The sequence below is a fragment of the Marmota monax genome, unplaced genomic scaffold, assembly GCF_021218885.2.
Source record: "Marmota monax isolate L192 unplaced genomic scaffold, Marmota_monax_Labrador192_F-V1.1 WCK01_AAM20220418_F8-fsc00074, whole genome shotgun sequence".
Lineage (NCBI taxonomy): Eukaryota > Metazoa > Chordata > Mammalia > Rodentia > Sciuridae > Marmota > Marmota monax.
Genome location: NW_026694232.1, coordinates 9,002,149 through 9,019,280, shown reverse-complemented (window position 1 = coordinate 9,019,280; position 17,132 = coordinate 9,002,149). Strand labels below are relative to the sequence as shown.

At 34.5% G+C, this 17,132-nt stretch overlaps 1 protein-coding gene across 5 annotated transcripts in view; it reads right to left on the bottom strand.

Annotated features, from left to right (window-relative positions):
• Positions 1–17,065, bottom strand: part of Atp11b (ATPase phospholipid transporting 11B (putative)) — a 114,817-nt gene extending 97,752 nt beyond the window's left edge. For 3 of the 5 annotated variants that reach the window (XM_046466842.2, XM_046466841.2, XM_058586208.1), the window contains exons 1-2: positions 16,799–17,065; positions 4,338–4,454 (exon numbers count right to left, since the gene is read on the bottom strand). In XM_046466842.2, coding sequence (XP_046322798.1) covers positions 4,338–4,454; positions 16,799–16,825 — 144 coding nt within the window. In that variant the 5' untranslated portion in view covers positions 16,826–17,065. The remainder of the gene's footprint in view (positions 1–4,337; positions 4,455–16,798) is intronic. The other 2 variants (XM_046466843.2, XM_046466840.2) reach the window with 2 other exon arrangements.
• Positions 17,066–17,132: the final 67 nt, after the last annotated feature.

Sequence of the window (17,132 nt, the reverse complement as noted above, 5' to 3'; positions counted from 1 at the left end):
CTAAGACAATATTTTAATAATTTATTTTGGACTTTGTTATACAAAATTAAATAATGGTAAACATGAATAAAAGTTGACGGAAATGCTGACACTAGATAACATTTATTTCATTTGGTTCAGTGTCAGAAATAGAAAATGATCAAATTATTCAGTTATCTGTTTTTTTAGTACAGAATATGGAAAAATTATCTAGTATGTTGAGGAAATAAGAATGTTTCAGATAAATTATTAGTGGGAAAACCATAAACAATTTCATAAAGGTGATTGTAAATGATCAAAGTATGTTACATGAGCATACAAACATGCCACAAAGAAACCCATTATTCTGTATAACTAATAAAAATAAAAAATTAATAATAATAAATAAATAATAAAAAGTCTCAAGAAGAGAAATGAAACTCTGTTACAATGTCAATTTTAAAAAGACAGTAGATTTTAATGGTCAAGAGCTAGATGCTTGGGGCTTAGACTACTCGGCCCCAATCCTAATTATAACACTCATTAAATAAATAACCTTGGACTTAATCTCTCTGTGTCCCACATTTGTTCCTCTATAAAATGAAGATAATAATAATGCATATATCTTATAGGGTTCTTAAAAAGATTAAATAAGCTAATAAATGAAGATGTAGAATAGAACGTGGCTCATCCTAATTGCTACGTGTTTGTTATTAATTACTCAGTTCATAGCTCATAATGCTGTTTATAGGGACAGGGTAATATACTAAAGATTTTATTTGCATCATTACACACAACATAACTTTATACATAAAATAGGGAGATAGTTTATAGAACTTTTACTTTACCCTATGTCTATTCTCCCAGTAGAATGTAAGATCCCGGAGACCAGGGACATTATTTTATCTATTTTTGTATCTCAGGTACTTAAGCTACACTTGGCCCAAGGTTGGAGATCAAAAATTTTGCAGAATCAGTGAATGAATAAATAAAAATGGTCAAAATAAGTTTTTTCCCCCTCAAATATGCTGACTTCAGATAATGAAGCCTTAGTGGTTAAAAATTAGATAAACTGGAACTTATCAATTTTGCTACTAAATTGTTGATTTTTTAGAAATCAGATAAACTGTTTCTTCAAAAATCTTAAATTAATCAATGTGAAATACAGTTGTGTTCAAAGATAAAGTAAATGAAAGAACATGAATAATTCAAAGAAAAAGGAAAAAATGAGAAAGAAAATGTTCATGAAGAGGGTCATATTTGATGTGGGTTTTAAACAAGGAACATTCAACAAGTTGAAAACGAAAAGCAATAAATTAATTTAAAATTTTTGAAGAAGCAGTTTATCTAATTTCCTCTGGTGCAATATTACATGCTTTTTTTTTTTTTTTTTTGGTAACAATTGGGTGGCTATATTTTCAGCCCTTTTTATTTTGAAACAGGATCTCACTAAGTCATTTAGGGCCTTGCTAAGTTGCTGAGGCTGGTCTCAAACCTGTAATCCTCATACCTCAGCCTCACAAGCTGCTGGATTACAGGCATGTGTTATTATACCCATTGAAATTAAATATTTTACAAAGAAGTTTAAATTCAATATAGGGCACTTACTATGGCCAATGAAAGGAAATAAAGCAGATCATGTACCTAAAAATGTGTATAACACTTAATTGATAGGGGAAACAAAGAAGCTTATTATTAAATAGAGGAGGTTAAGAACAAAATATTAACAGTTGTATTCAAAGATGAAGTAAACAAAAGAACATGAATAATTCAAAGGAAAAGGAGAAAATGAGAACGAAAAAGTTAATGAAGAGGGTCATATTTGATGGGGGCTTTAAACAAGGAACATTCAACAAGCTGAAAACTAAAAGCAAATAACGGAGAACATTTGAGAAAGACAGGACAGTATGAGAAAATTCATCATGGATTTGTGGGACAAGATAACACAGTCTGGAAAGAGTTTAAGGAGATAACAGGATGGTAAAAAGATAGTAAAAAGAGAATAATCAAGAGTCAGGCTTCACTTACATTCAGGAAAAAAGTAATAGTGTCTACATAAATATCTACAATCTTAAAATCGGGTTCAAAGACATGAATTCTATATTTTAAAAAAATCTAGAATCTCCACAAAATTTTACATTTTAAAAGCTGTGGCTAACAGGAAGGAATCTAGCAAAGGTACCTTGGTAGGCAAATTTGACATGAGCATTCGTAATAGCAAGTAATCTAGTTGGGAAGGAAGTTATGAAAGCAATAGTGGCATGATAAAAAAGAAAGAAGGTAGTAATGACAGTCTTTATTTATGGTGAAAAAGTTTTTAAAAAGGCAATGTTAATTTAAACATCTATATTTTTGAAATTGTGGTCAAAATATGAAACAATACTCCTGCTTATGAAATAAGCCATACAGTGGCATTTATTTAATTCTAAAAGTTTTCAGGAAGGACAATCAGCTTTCTGTATTGGCAGAAGAGTTTAATGAAGTGGTCCTGTGAACTCCCAGTAGGTAAAAATTAAAAAAAAAAAAAAGATTTAAGAACTATTTAAAATCCTGAAAAGTGTTTTTAAAATGGAAGAGAGTTTGGAAGGAAAGAAGAAAAAAATTGTAAGAAAACAGAACTAGAAATTTTGGACTTCGTAGCTTGGAGACACTGTTCAACTTCCACAACTATGGCAGCAAAACAGAAGAGAACCGTGACCTATTCACCAAAATATAAAAATGTGATAGATATTAGCGCTCAGAGCTATAAAGCTAGCTGGAAATGTAAGGGGAAAATACAAGAGAACCACACAAAGAAAATGACACAAATTCAGGATATAAATGATATAAACCCAGGCTAGCAGCTAAACTGTACACTAGGAAAGCAATAAACTAATACTGACACTTGTACCAACAAACCTGACTTTCAAAAGCATTATGTTAAGTAAAAATAAGTCAGATACAAAAGATCTGAACTGTATGATTATACTTATATGAAATTCTAGAACAGGCAGGACTATAATTATAGCAAACAGATCAGTGGTTGCTAATGCTAAGGGTAAGGAGGAGGGGGACTAGCTGCAAAGGGGCATGAGTGAACTTTGTGGAGTCATAGCTATATTGCACATTTTGACTGTGGTGGTGGTCACATGGTATATATTTATCAGAAGTTATCGAATTATACACTTAAAACTGATGAATTTTCTTGTATTTAAATAATACTCCAAGTTAAGGAAAATCTTAAAAATTTCAAGGATGTTAATTTCTGACATAATTTACTAAAAACTATGTCATTAGTATAGAGCTCCTCCATCATCACAGATTCTGGTATTTCCTCTTCCTCCTGCTGCTCTAGAGCTATTGTCCAAAATAAAAGACATCATTAATGGGTATGTCATATATATAAATAATGTGAAAGCAGAAAAAAAGGGGTAGGACAAAGAAACACCTGAACTAAGACAACATCCTTAGGTAAGATGAAATCAGGATTACAGAAAAAATATTAGTCTCTCTGGAAAGGAGGGAAGATGTTTCTTACAGTGTTCTATCAAGCATTAGCTATGACTTAAGAACTTTACACTCAATTTCTATTGACTCCAATCTTCTATAACTGTAGTGTTCGATAAGATAGCCACTAGTCACATATGGCTCTTGACATTTAAATTAAATTAAAAATTCAGTTTTTCAGTTGCACTGGTCACATTCAAGGCCACAACAGCCCTATATGGCTAATGGCTATCATATTGAACAATGCGGAAAACATTTCCAACATGAGAGAAAAGTCTATTAGATAGCATTCCTGTATAATCTTCAACTTCAAATAAACTAAGACATCTTAAAAATGTCACACAGAAAAATGAAACAAGGAAGAAGAAGAGTAAAGCAGTAGTTTGGTACCATAAAACATTTACAGAAAAGTGATAAGACTGGAGGCAAGCAGACTTTAAAGTCATATGGAATGGAGTTCAAACTCCAGTCTAGTCACTTACTAGTGTGTAAACATGGGAAAATTAAATACCCCAGCATAAATTTAAAAGAAAAGTAAAATGAGTATAATAACACTTTGTAAAATAGATTCAATAATAGCTATCTCACAGGGTTGTTTTCAGGATTAAATGATATGAGAAGTAATGAATATACTACCTAGCACATAAATATAAGTATTAGCTCCTTAGTTTAATTGGAACTAAAGGTAATTTTTTGGCATGTTGGCTACCTGATTACAGCAACCAGCAACTCCTTTTATTTCATAACTCATCATTTTAATTAAGATAAATCTATTAACCACATTTTATTTTGTAAGGATACAAAATAAACTTGAACATACACAATAAATCATTTTTCAAAATAAAACGCTATGTATCTACAATTTTAATAATAATAAAAGTGTTAATCTTTACCTTAGATGAAATGATCCGGTTATCTATAAATTTCTGAGGTGTGTAAAGGCCATTCTGAGGAAACCTGTTGGCTATGTAAATAGTTCTTGTGTCACTTTGATGTGGTGGGTCAAAACCCTAAGACCAAATGAGAAAAAGTAATGTTTGTAAATAAGGTTAGTTGTTATGATACTTCATAAGTTGTTTTATTTAATTGATCAGATTACATATATAATTAAACTGCAGATAGACTCAATCTAATTATTAGAAGAGTTGTTTTTTTTCTTTTGCAAGTAAACAGGTATATTATTTTCAGATATAAATAAAATTTACCTTCAGTAATAAAAATAGTTCATATCTTCAGATATATTAATACAAATTAAAAAATCATATAGGAGACCAATAGAATTATTCGAGGACAAAGCTTCTTTCACTACTGAATTCCTTTTTTTCATTCTGCATATTACTTGTCTTGTCTTCTCTTAGGAGTATTCCTAAGGGATATGGCAGTCCTACATAGCTAATATGCATCTACCATGTCCGAGGGCAGAGGAAGGTATTTTTACTTCTTCTACACCAAGATCAACTTGGTTTCAAACAGCTTTGTTCCCAGAGGACTTAGAATGCATCACACACTGTCTTGCCCAGATTCATTCCATCGATTGTTTATTTGTGCCAGTTACAGTATCAAATGACATACTGAAACACCAATATGAATATAATATTCCTTGAGGAACACATATAGTGGCCTCAAATTCAGAAGAAAATCTTGCAAGGTACACTGGTAATAATCTCTACTGAAAAGTTTTCACTGATGAGAAAAATATCAATATCTTATTTCTATAATACTCTATTCCCTTCCAAAGTTGTAACTCCCTTGACAGATCTTGGGAACCCTCTGACAGACTGAAAGCAATCCCCAACTACATTATCTTTGCTAACGGGCAAATGATTAGAAATTCCTTTGATTTTCCCATTTTTAAAAATAATGCTCAAAAACTATTTACTAGTACTTCAACTAGTACTAAGTTATTAACAGTCAATTATTTGATATCCACAAACTTAAAATGATTGATTTTTAGATATTACTGAAGACTCTAATTCAGTAATCCACTAATCAATCTGGCTACCATTTAATGCTTAGCATTCTTACATTTCCATTAAGCAGATAGATCTGGGAATTCCCAATTATCTAGAAGGATATTTTGTTTAGTTTATCAGAAATTTAACAGTATTATTTATGGTATTTACCTGCTATTATTCTTGGTTTTAAAATTTTATTTTGTGATCTTAGAAACAGCAAATATGGAACTATGCAAACTAACTACATTTGTATGCTCCATAAAACATATGATGTGTAATTTCATTTGTTCATGCTATTTAAAGTCCTATGACTTTCAGTCTTGTCTTTATAACACTTTGCATTAGTAATGACCACATTTTGTGGATGTGCATGTGTCATTCATTATATGTCCATTTTCAGAATCAGTTTTTTCAAGGAAAAATTATGATGGCATGCATATTTGTTTTGCTCATACATTTTCTATTAAACATTTCACAATTTTATTAAAAAATGAATAAGTGAGCAAATGAACAAGTAGTTTGAATGCTACTGCATTAGTATACATTTTTATTTTTCAAAAGAGGTTCACAGGAGTTTCTCTACACACAGGCATATTTATTTAACATCCACTTTGTGACCATATTAATATATGCCCCCTCCTTATATTAGTTCCTGCTGTCTTTTTCAGTATCACTCTGTCTTCAGCTCAACTCAACAGACTGAGATGGAAACCTGCTGGAGCTAACTAAAATTAATAAAATGTACCTGATATGTTATTACTTTTATCTAACACTAAATTTACAAATCAGCAGGTAAGTTTCTGAGATAAGTTAGAGGAAAAAAGCAGATTTAAGGGCCTGAAATAATATATAAATCTTTAAGAAGATGTCAAAACAACTGAGATTGAGAACCACTAATACAGAATTTTATTTTACTCTTTTTGCTAAAATCAACCAACATTGGATTTATTAGTCTGTAATCTAAGGCAAGAAAGAAACCAACAAAAAGTACTCAAAATAACAGAGAACTATAGTTATGACTAGAATTTATAAATTAACGAGTATACTTTCCATGTAACCAAGCTCATCATTCCCCATTCATCTCTACTGGATGATATGAGTCAGTGATCTTGTGCTAAAATCTTGAACTCCTGAGATTTGTACAATTATTTCAAGAGCGTGTATTGGAATACTGCTCCACAAAATTAATTTTAAGTTGAATTGTATTTAAAAATTTATACAGCAGCTCTACATTCTAAGATACCACAAATTAAATGACAGCTCCAAAAGGAGAATAATGTTTGTCTTATGCATTGAGTTTTTTTAGTTGTGATTAATTCATATATCTCATTCAATCATATTATAATCAATGGTATGCAGACTATGTGAATGTATGTGTGTATTTATTACAAACAAAAAACATTTAAATTTGAGATGTTTCTAAATTATAACTAAATATCCCTTATAAAAATTAAACCTATACCTTTCAGTAGCATCTTCTCCACAACAAGTTCAACTCATCATGAATTGAGTAAAAAGAAAAAAGCTGTCCAAAAATATAGAAACTGACTTAGCAGGGTCTAAATGGGCCTCAGTTCTGTGAATCCCTGAAATTGTATGCAATTTGCATATATACAAATTTTTCTAATTGTGCATAGGCTTCATTAGATTTTCATGACATAAAGAAATTTAAGACTACTTAACCTAAAATCTTATTTTATAATCAGTCCCCCATCTCCCTACTCCCTATTTAAAATGCCCAAGGAGAATCTTTGTTTCATTAACACCTTTCCCTATTTTAATGCAGTCAAAACAAACATATTATCAAAATTAACAGTAAAACTGGGCTGGGGTTGTGGCTCAGTGGTAGAGCGCTTGCCTAGCATGTGTGAGGCACTGGGTTCAATTCTCAGCACTACATATAAATAAATAAAATAAAGGTCCAGTGACAACTAAAATTTTCTTAAAAAATTAACAGTAAAACTATACAGTTGGTACAAAATTCAGAGTATTTCCAGCACTCATTATCAGGAATTCTCTGGTACCAAGAAACAAACAATTTGGACTCCCTGATCAAGGTTACCTGCACCAGGGTTCAAAAAACTTTGGCATATACTACATTTTCTGCTGGCATCCCAGACTATCCATTTATACCCTCAGCCCCTTAATGCATTCTCCTCTGATATTATCTTATTCTGGGCAAAGAAACTGAGGTAGATTAAAGCTACTGGAGCTACTCCAATTTTAAGTTAAGGTCTGCTAAAGGTAAAAATTATGGGTAGATAATGGTGACACATAAGTTTAAACTATTTTACAACTACCATATTCTTTAAAAAGTGCAAAAGAAATATATGACTTATTCTTTGCCAACTTGATGAAATCTTAGCAATTCAGGCCTTATTTGCCTAGATATCATTTAATTTCCTATTACCTCTCATATATTTAAGATCAAACCACAACTATTTTCTGGTTTGAATATGGGACAATCAACATGGATATTTACTAACTTAGGAAGTAACTGAATATAGGAAAGAGGGTTGAATTTGAGATTGGAGTTCAGTAAGAACAAGGATGATGATTAAAGCCAAGGATAAGTATAAGCAAAAGGAGAAAAAGGGCAGGAGATGAAATTCTCAGGGTCACCATTTAAAATGCACGGGGGAGAAATGAAATAAGCAAAGAAGAAAAATCAGAGTGGAAGGAGAATAAGAATTGTAGTGTGGCAGGAACCCAGGAAGAAAATGCAAAAGAATTATTTCTTATGCTGCAAAGAAAGATAAGAAATGGAAGGAAGGAAGGGAGGGAGGGAGGGAGGGAAGGGAATGAATGGGAAGGAAGAAAGAAGGAAGGATGAGGGAGGGAGAGTACTGAAATCATTGGTGGTTTCTGCCAGCACAATTCAGGTAAAATTAAAGGGGCTAAAGTCAGACTATAATGAGGTTGGGTGGAGGTAGAGAGGGTGGATAAATGGGAACAGCAGTTACTACTGAATAAAAGTTACAAAACCTGGAGACTTTTTCATTGTTAATCATCATCATACTGACTTTTGGATTTCACAGACCAGTAAAACTGACAGAGGATTTCCAACTTCTTATTTTCCCAAACAAGAATATTAAGACAAAAGAAAGCAGGGAACACAAATCCTGACTTATAAGAAAGACCGTTGTTCTCAAAAGCCTGAGAAATTTTACTTAGCACTGTAGACTAAATGTAATGTGATATCCCAGAGGTTTGCAATCAGAAAAAAGGGTACTTACTAATAAAATCCAATAATTTTGTATCAATATTGGTACTACAAATGTAGCACAGTAACATAAAATGTTAACAGTAAGAAAAATGGATGGGAGAGGAGTGTAATCCCCTGTACTATTTCTTTCTTTTTTAAAAAATATTTTATACCTTTATTTTGTTTACTTTTATGTAGTGCTGGGAATTGAACCCAGTGCCTCACTCATGCTAGGCAAGCAATCTACCACTGAGCCACAATCCAGCCCTGTATTATTTCTTTATAACTTTTCTTTTAATCTAAAACTTCTCTAAAATAAATTTATAGCTTAAAAAGTAGACATCTTTCAAAAATCAAGGACATCTAAAATTTATGCAAATACACACATTACACTGTGCTAATTTTTCATTTTGCCATAGATCACTGAAAATTTTACTTAATTTAAATGGAACATCATCAGGGAGTCTATGGTCTAGGAGACTACAAACTAAAAACACTAATTAAAAGCATATCTGGTGGGGGTTGGAGTTGTGGCTCAGTGTTTGAGAGCTTGCCTAGCACATGTGAGGCACTGGGTTTGATCCTCAGCACCATGTAAAAATAAATAAATTTTCTTAAAAAAGCATATCTGGTTATTTCAGAACTTTGACTTTCACTTTCCCTTAAGTTTCTAAGATGATCATGTTTCTTTTTTCTTTTTTTGAATTCTGACAATATATACTAGAAAAAAATGTTGATCAGCACGGGCACATAAGCACTGCATTAATTTCCTTTAACTGTTCAAGGAATTGCAGCGATCCACAAACTCTGAGAGTCCCTTGCATATATCTAAGTTAAGAAGCCAATTTCTTTTCTTCTTCTTCTTTTTTTTTTAGTTATACATGGGCACAATATCTTTGTTTATTTTTATGTGGTGCTGAGGATTGAACCCAGTGCCTCATATATGTGAGGCAAGCGCTCTGTCACTGAGTCACAACCCCAGCCCAAGAAGCCTATTTCTTTACAATATTTAAAGTTGAAAAAGAAAAGATTAGAGAACTATTTTTCTGTCTCCCCATGATAAGGAATCAGTATACTCTTATTATTAGAGTTTTATGTACTTCATGATTTTTTTTTTTTCTGGTACTAGGGATTGAACGCAGGGGTGCTTAACCACTGAGCTACATCCTCAATCCACTTATTTTTTATTTAGAGACAGGGTCACGATAAGTTGCTGAGAGCCTCATTAAGTTGCTGAAGATGGGTTTGAGCCTTTGATCTTCCTGCCTCAGCTTCCTAGTTTTCTGGGATTATAGACGTGTACCACCACACCAGGTTAACTTGATGTTTTTTAAGGAGCACAATGGAGAACTAAGATAAGCAAGAATATCTGTATTTCTTTTATAGTTAAGAAGATACAAAAGTGAAGAAACAAGTGGCAATCACAATGTGCACACTCCATGACCCAGCAATTCTACTTCTAGGAGGTATTCCTCTTCAAAAATTCAAAAATAAAAACAAACAAGAATAGTCACTGCAACGTTTTCTGAATGGGGGTGGGACTAGCAACAATACTCATTATAAAAAAAGAGCCTTGTCAAAAGACTAGCTGAGGCAGGAGTTTTTTGATGGTTCAAAATCCTATCCACATGCTATCACAGTGTAGATGTTCAAGAAAATGTTTAAGCTGAATTAATAAACAAATGATAAAAACGGTGTTACTAAAAGGGGATGGAGAATTGAGAAACAGCTTTTGTTAAATGGAAAACTAACACAAAATAGACAAAAATTCCTGCCTTTGTGAGATAATCAAGACAAGTAAATTATGGAGTATGCAAAATAGTGACAAAGTACTAAGAGAAATAAAGTGGGGAATGGTGATGGGGAAGTACAGGGGGTTATAATCTAATTTGAACACCCACAAAAGGCTTCACTACTGATAAGGTAAAATTAGAATAAAAACTTGAAGGGAATGAAGGGGCCAGATACTTGGAGAAAGAACATTCAAGGTAGAAAGGGAGCAATAAGGACAAAAATACTGAGAATGAAGTGTGCCTGGAACATCTGAATTGTACCGATAAAGTAGAGTGAAGAGCCGGGAAGATGAGAAGTGGTCTGGGAGAAGATGGGAGAATACAGATCAAGCCAAGACTTTGGCTTTTATTCTGAACATGAAGGAAAGGCAAGCCCTTGGAAGGTTTTCAGCAGAGGAATTACATGATCTAATGTGTTTAATAAGATGACTCTGGCTCCTATATTTGAAACAGCAGGGACAGAAGGAGAGAACAATGAGGTAAACTAGGAAGCTCTGCAATAATCTGGGTAACAGGTTAAGTATAGTTTGTGTAGTGGCAGAGGAAGGTGAGAGAAAGGGTTCTGTATGTATTGTTTTTAAGCAGCAACAAAGAGGTAAACATAATTTATCCCCCCCCCAACTTAAAACTATCCCCATTCATTCTTTTGTTATAAGCAAAGCACTTTAATTAACAAATAAAATTATAAAACATTTATAGTGTATAACATTATTGTTTTGAAGCAAAGCACTTTTTGGATTCATGTGCTCTATCTATGATTTCTTCTGCTCAGATATGTAATCATAAAAAAAAATTCGACCTTTTTTTTTGATACCAGGGATTGAACTCAGGGGTACTTGATCACTGAGCCACATCCCCAGCCCTATTTTGTATTTTATTTAGAGACAGGGTCTCACTGAGTTGCTTAGTGCCTCGAAGTTGCTGAAGCTGGCTTTGAACTTGCTATTCTCCTGTCTCAGCCTCCCAAGCTGCTGGGATTACAGGTGTGCGTCACCGCCCAATATACAATATTCGACTTTTAAAGAAGTTGGCTGCTTAGAAGGAAGAAGTAAAGGAGAAAGGGAATGCATGAGCTATATGAGGTCCCTTAAAACAAAAGGAATTCTTATCTTCTGGAGATAAAAAAAAAAAAATTAAGGGTGAAATTATATAATATCTGGGATGTGCTTCAAAATCATTCAAGGGAATAAGGATAGTCAGTGGGGAAAACAGATAAAACAAGATTAACCATGAGTCCATAATTACTGATGTTGGGTAAGGGATAAAGGGGGATCATCAATCTATTTTCTCTACTTTTGTATATGCTTGAAAATTTCCACAATAAAAGGTTTAAAGAATATAAAAATAAGCTATATCAGGTATACTGGCTTCACATAATAAGCATCAGCAATAAAGACACATCTCTTTTTGTTCTTAACTTCTGCAAAATGTAGGGGAATAACTGAATGGAAGATACCTGTGCATATCCTAGTTTCCCCCCTTTCCTGGGGGTACTCTACTTCCAATTAAAATGTGGAGACAAACAGGGTTTAATTAATACTTTTAAATTTAACATTCAATTGAAATTTTGGATTACCTACTAGTTTGAAAGAGAAACAATATGATTTTTTTCCCCAATAAGTTACATTTTTTCCTTGTGATACTGGGGGTTGAATCCAGGGGCACTATACCACTGAACTAGACCTTTTTTATTTTCATTTTGAGGCAGGGTCTCACTAAGTTGCTGAGGCTGGCCTTGAATTTGCAATCTTCCCTTCTCAGCCTCTGGAGCAGCTGGGATTACAGGTGTGCACCATCATGCCCAGTTACATAAATTGATTTTTAATGTTAACTAGGATAGACTATATGTTACAAATTTGGAAAGAATTTGGCAATACAATTGGCTCAATTGCTACAAATCGAAAATATTTGAAAAAAGAAACTGTACCAATCATGTACATTTTCAAGTGGTTATTCCCTAAACAATATACTACAATAACTATGTATACAGTATTTATGTTGTAACAGGTATTTAAACTAATCTAGAGATGCACAGGCTATATGCAAATATTACACCATTTTACAGAAGGAATTTGAGCATCTGCAGATTTTTTGGTCCTGGAACCAATCCCCTCTGGATAATAAGGGATTACTAACTATATCATGTACTGGATAAGGAAAGAAGAAAATAAAAAAAAATTAAACTATACAGATTATTCTAAGCAAGCTAGTCACAGCATGAAAATTTAGTGTCCCAGCAATCTCCTAAGAGTCAGACAGTTCCCTCACAGCCATTTCCAAGCAAGAAGAAGCAACAAAAATTCAATGCATGCCTCATTTGCAAGACTGGGGAAAGTTTACTGACTCCATTACAACCACATACACAGAATTATTAAAATGCAAATATATGTATTTCTAACCAGAACTACTGGCATAGAAATAAATCTCTTAGTATTTCCCATATAAAAATCTTAGGAAGATTACCCGTTTGTTATACTAAATTTTATAATAGAAGAACTTCAGGAAAAAAACAAAGAATCCCTTAGAATAAAATCTAACATGCCTATGAGTTCAAATATCAAGAGTTCAGTTTTAATATTTTGAAAGAAATATGCATTTCTGGTAAAACAAAAAAATAGGCTAATCATGAATATTATCTTATTTAGAATGATTAACACTCAACTTAATGTGCTATACAGAAACACAAGCTCACTTTTAATGTCATACAGGAGCACTAATAAACATCTAACACGAGTCACACATGCAAGACACATACTTTAAAATTTTCTAGTAACTATATTTTATAAAAAGAAAAGGAAACATAAAATTATAACAAGATATTTTACATTTCCATACTGTTTTTAAAACCCAATGTTTATTTTATACTTAAAGATGATCTCAATTTGAATTAACCACATTGCAAGTGTACCAGATGGCACTGTTATTCAGAACAGACCTTTTTTTTTTTTTAACTAAAAAGATTTTGGCAGTTATAGGTTCAGGGCAAAGAAAATAGCAGAGGGAGGATTGAACATATTTACAGGTTAAAAGAAAAGAGAAACAACAAATATTCTAATGATAATTAACGGAGAGCAGATGAAAGAATAGGATCAAAAGCACAAGGGGAATGACTTACTTGTAGAAGAGAAGGACCATACCTTCCTTTGTGACAGGTGGACAAGGGACGAATTAAACATAGGTATAAACGAGTATGGTGAATGTGAGGGGCAAAAGAACAGAAAATGAGGGAGTTTTCTTTAAGAGCTCCCATTTTTCCCAGTGAAGCAAAAACAATCTTATCAGGCTCCTTCCAATATAAATCTAAAGGGACTACATTTATGAAAAAAATGGAGAAACAGTTATCCTAATATGACATATTAAACTGTGCTTTTGCATTGTTAGTTATTTTCTAGTTTTCTTCTAGTCAATCTTGAATTTTGTCACTTTATGTCTAAACCCAGAAATAACAGAGTTCATTCTTTTATTCACATGTTCATCATTTATTCAGCAAACACATACTCAATGCCTATAGTACAGCAAATGTAAGGTACTAAGCAGAGTAAGGTCCTCACTGATTTCCATGTGTACCTCCAGTGTTTAGCGCATTAGACTACCTACACACACTAAGTATTATGAATACACAGTATTATACTCCCCTATAAAGAAATATTATGTGTCAACTAAAATAAATGTTGACAAAAACCTTCATTTAAAAGTCTACATCAGAGCTTCCCAATAGAATTTTCTGATAATGAAAATATTCTGCTCTGAACTGACTGATATAGTGGCCAATAGTTACATGAATTCACATCTTAATTTTAATATCCACATGTGGTCAATAGCTACCATACATCTCTAAATAGTAGAATTCAGTGGGTAGCTAATGGTATTGCCATTATTATAATCAAGGTCCTGTCAACTGTAAGAGGAGTTATACACTATGCTACTGAAAATGTGTATACTATATGAATAATATAAACTTTACCAGAAAGACACAGTGAGAAAATTTTTTAGCCTAAAATAATTTGAATATTGTGAACCCAAAAGAGAGAACAAATGAGAAAGAAAAAAGAATTTTTAAAAAAAGTCTTTTCCTTCTCTACTTTCCCAAGGAAAATACTAACTTTATATCAACCTTTGATTTTTCCATGATGTCAAACATTAAAAATATTTTGTATTTAGAAGTAACTGGAGCATAGGAGTTGTTTCTGTAATTTTTTTTAAGTGAGACAGTATAAGTAGCTGAAAATCAGGATTCATATAATGAATAAAGTGTGCTTATAACTCCTTGTGATTTTTAATTTCCCCAAATTTGTTTCATTTTTTAAACTTTAAAATAAACCTAACGCTAAAGTACATGGTGACTCAACCCATTGAGCTAATGGAAGTATAACCTAGACTTTGAATTGAACAATTCTTGCTTGATGTAGTAACTAATTCTAGTTATTACTGAATAGCTAGAATAGCTGTTTGTGACTGGGATAGTAAAATATACTTTCATTACTCTGTGTATTCACTGCCTTGAATGTATAATTTAAGTGACTACACAAACTTAATCACAGATACAAAGCCCAACACTGGCACAGGTCTGATTACATACTTAGAAGATCTGATAACTTTAAAGTAAAACCAGTAAGGTGAGCAACTAAATGTCAGTGATAGCATTTTTTTTTTTTTAAATGCACAGCAACTTGTTCAACTTGTTAACCATTCCAGTAAGACAGCTGCCTTATAAATTAACCACAGAACTTCTGATTCTTCCTTTTACTTGTTTTCATTTGAAGCCATTTTTTTCCCAAATGTTACCAGATTTTCTATCTTAAAGATGAGCATGGTTATAAAACCAGGATTATTTTCAGGCTAACAAAAATTCCTAACGCTGAAAAATCTACTAGTAAAAGCATTAAGAGAATCACTTTAGAACAATCTTCCTGCCATACAAACCCATCATCAGGTAAATGATTTTAAATCAAACCTCATATACATGAACACTTGGCAAATCAAAAGCAAGAGATCACATCAGTAATAATTAACTACTAGAGTCAAATTACTGTGCTACAGCTTACTGCAACAAAGGCAAAGAATTATAGCAATATGCTATTATAATGACATCATTAGGTTAGTTTCCTAATAAAGCATATCATCTGGAGTACCTGAATTTATAGCTCGCTAAAAATAAAGAGCCAACATTTATATGAGGGAGTGAGTGGCGGCAGTTCTTAGTTTTATTTATAAGCTTTTTTTTTTTTTTTTTTTTTTGAGAATGATACCCACTGAAAATGATGTAACAGAAGGTTGACTAAAAAACATCATACTTAGTCTTAACATAAAAATGTTGTTCTAGAACAGGGAAAACGATATGTTTTAGTCCCACAAAAACAGTTTCTGCTTCATTAAGGTTTACCACTGCCTTTAAAACTAGTAAACAAAAACAATGAAATGTAGAAGCATTTAATCAGTGAGATTTAGAATAAACAGTAGCAAGCCTCATCACACAGATAAGGTATTAAGTATTAAGATTCTTCAGCCTGAAGTAATTTCTGTCCTAATTGTCACCGTTGCCTTAGTAGGGTATTTTTTGGACTGCAGTTGCCAGAAGACAGGAAAGATTTTTCTCTCTGAATAAATTCTGGGAAAGGTGGTGCTTTTTAGATGCCTAAAGTCACCCTTTCCTAAGATTTCTTTCTTTCTTTTTTCTTTTCCTCCAGATGCTCTAGTAATACTGAAAGTTAAATACCCCTTTCGTTCAAACAGCCCCTTAAGTACAATCGGATTAAAAAAAAAAAAAAAAAGGTATGGTTTAAAAGTTTCGCTTGGGGTGGGGGGAGGACAAGGTAGGACGGAAACTAGTTCTTCATAACTACTGTACATCTTTCTCGAAACCAGATGGGGAATTGGAATACTCTTTCCTTCATTTAGGCCTTGGGTAAAAATTTCTTTCGTCCAGAGGTAGGAGATAAGGTATCCTCCTCCTTGTCAATCAACGCAACAGTAAATAAATCTTGACCCCCGGTGCCAAGCGGGGGCTGAAGGCAAGTCCTTCCCGGCTCTTCACCCAAACCTGTTCTAAATTGCTACAGGCAAGACACCCAAGCCCCTTTCCTCTCCCCAAGACCACCTCGCGTCCGGCGCCCTAGCAGTCTCCCCAGGGGGCACCCCCACTCCGCTGGAGACCCTCATCTTCTGACCGCGATGGCTCAGGAGCCGAGCGAAGGAGGAAGTATCGGAGAAGCGCCGGCAGGAAGCGGCTGCCTCCCTCCGCGCAGCGCCAGCCTCTGCGGCCCGGGCAGCGCGGGGCTTCTCCGGGCCGGGCCCCGCGCCCGCCTCCGCCGCGGCCTATCTCCGCGCAGCGGGCCCAGTCCCGCCACCCGGGGCCGAGAGGCCACGCGTGGGCGGGCGCCCGAGGGGCGGGGGACACCTACCAGCTGCTGCCGGACCCAGCGCCACATGCCCTCGCCGACGCCGTCGCGGCCCCGCGGGGCGCTGGGGCCCAGGGGCTGCAGGTGGAGGCCGACTAGCCAGAGGGGGAGCAAATGAGCCCCTCGGGCTGAAGTTCCGCTCGCCGCAGCCACCTCACTCCTCGCGCCGGGTCCCCATCCCGCAGCGCCGGCCCGGAGCTCCTACAGGCGCGGCCCCGGCGCCGCCCCCGCCCGGCTCTGCTGAGCCAGCCACCTCGCCGCAGCCACCTTCATTATTGACCGTTGTCACCCGAAGCACCCCCACAACCCCACCCCCGCCCTGCCCGGCCCTCCGGCC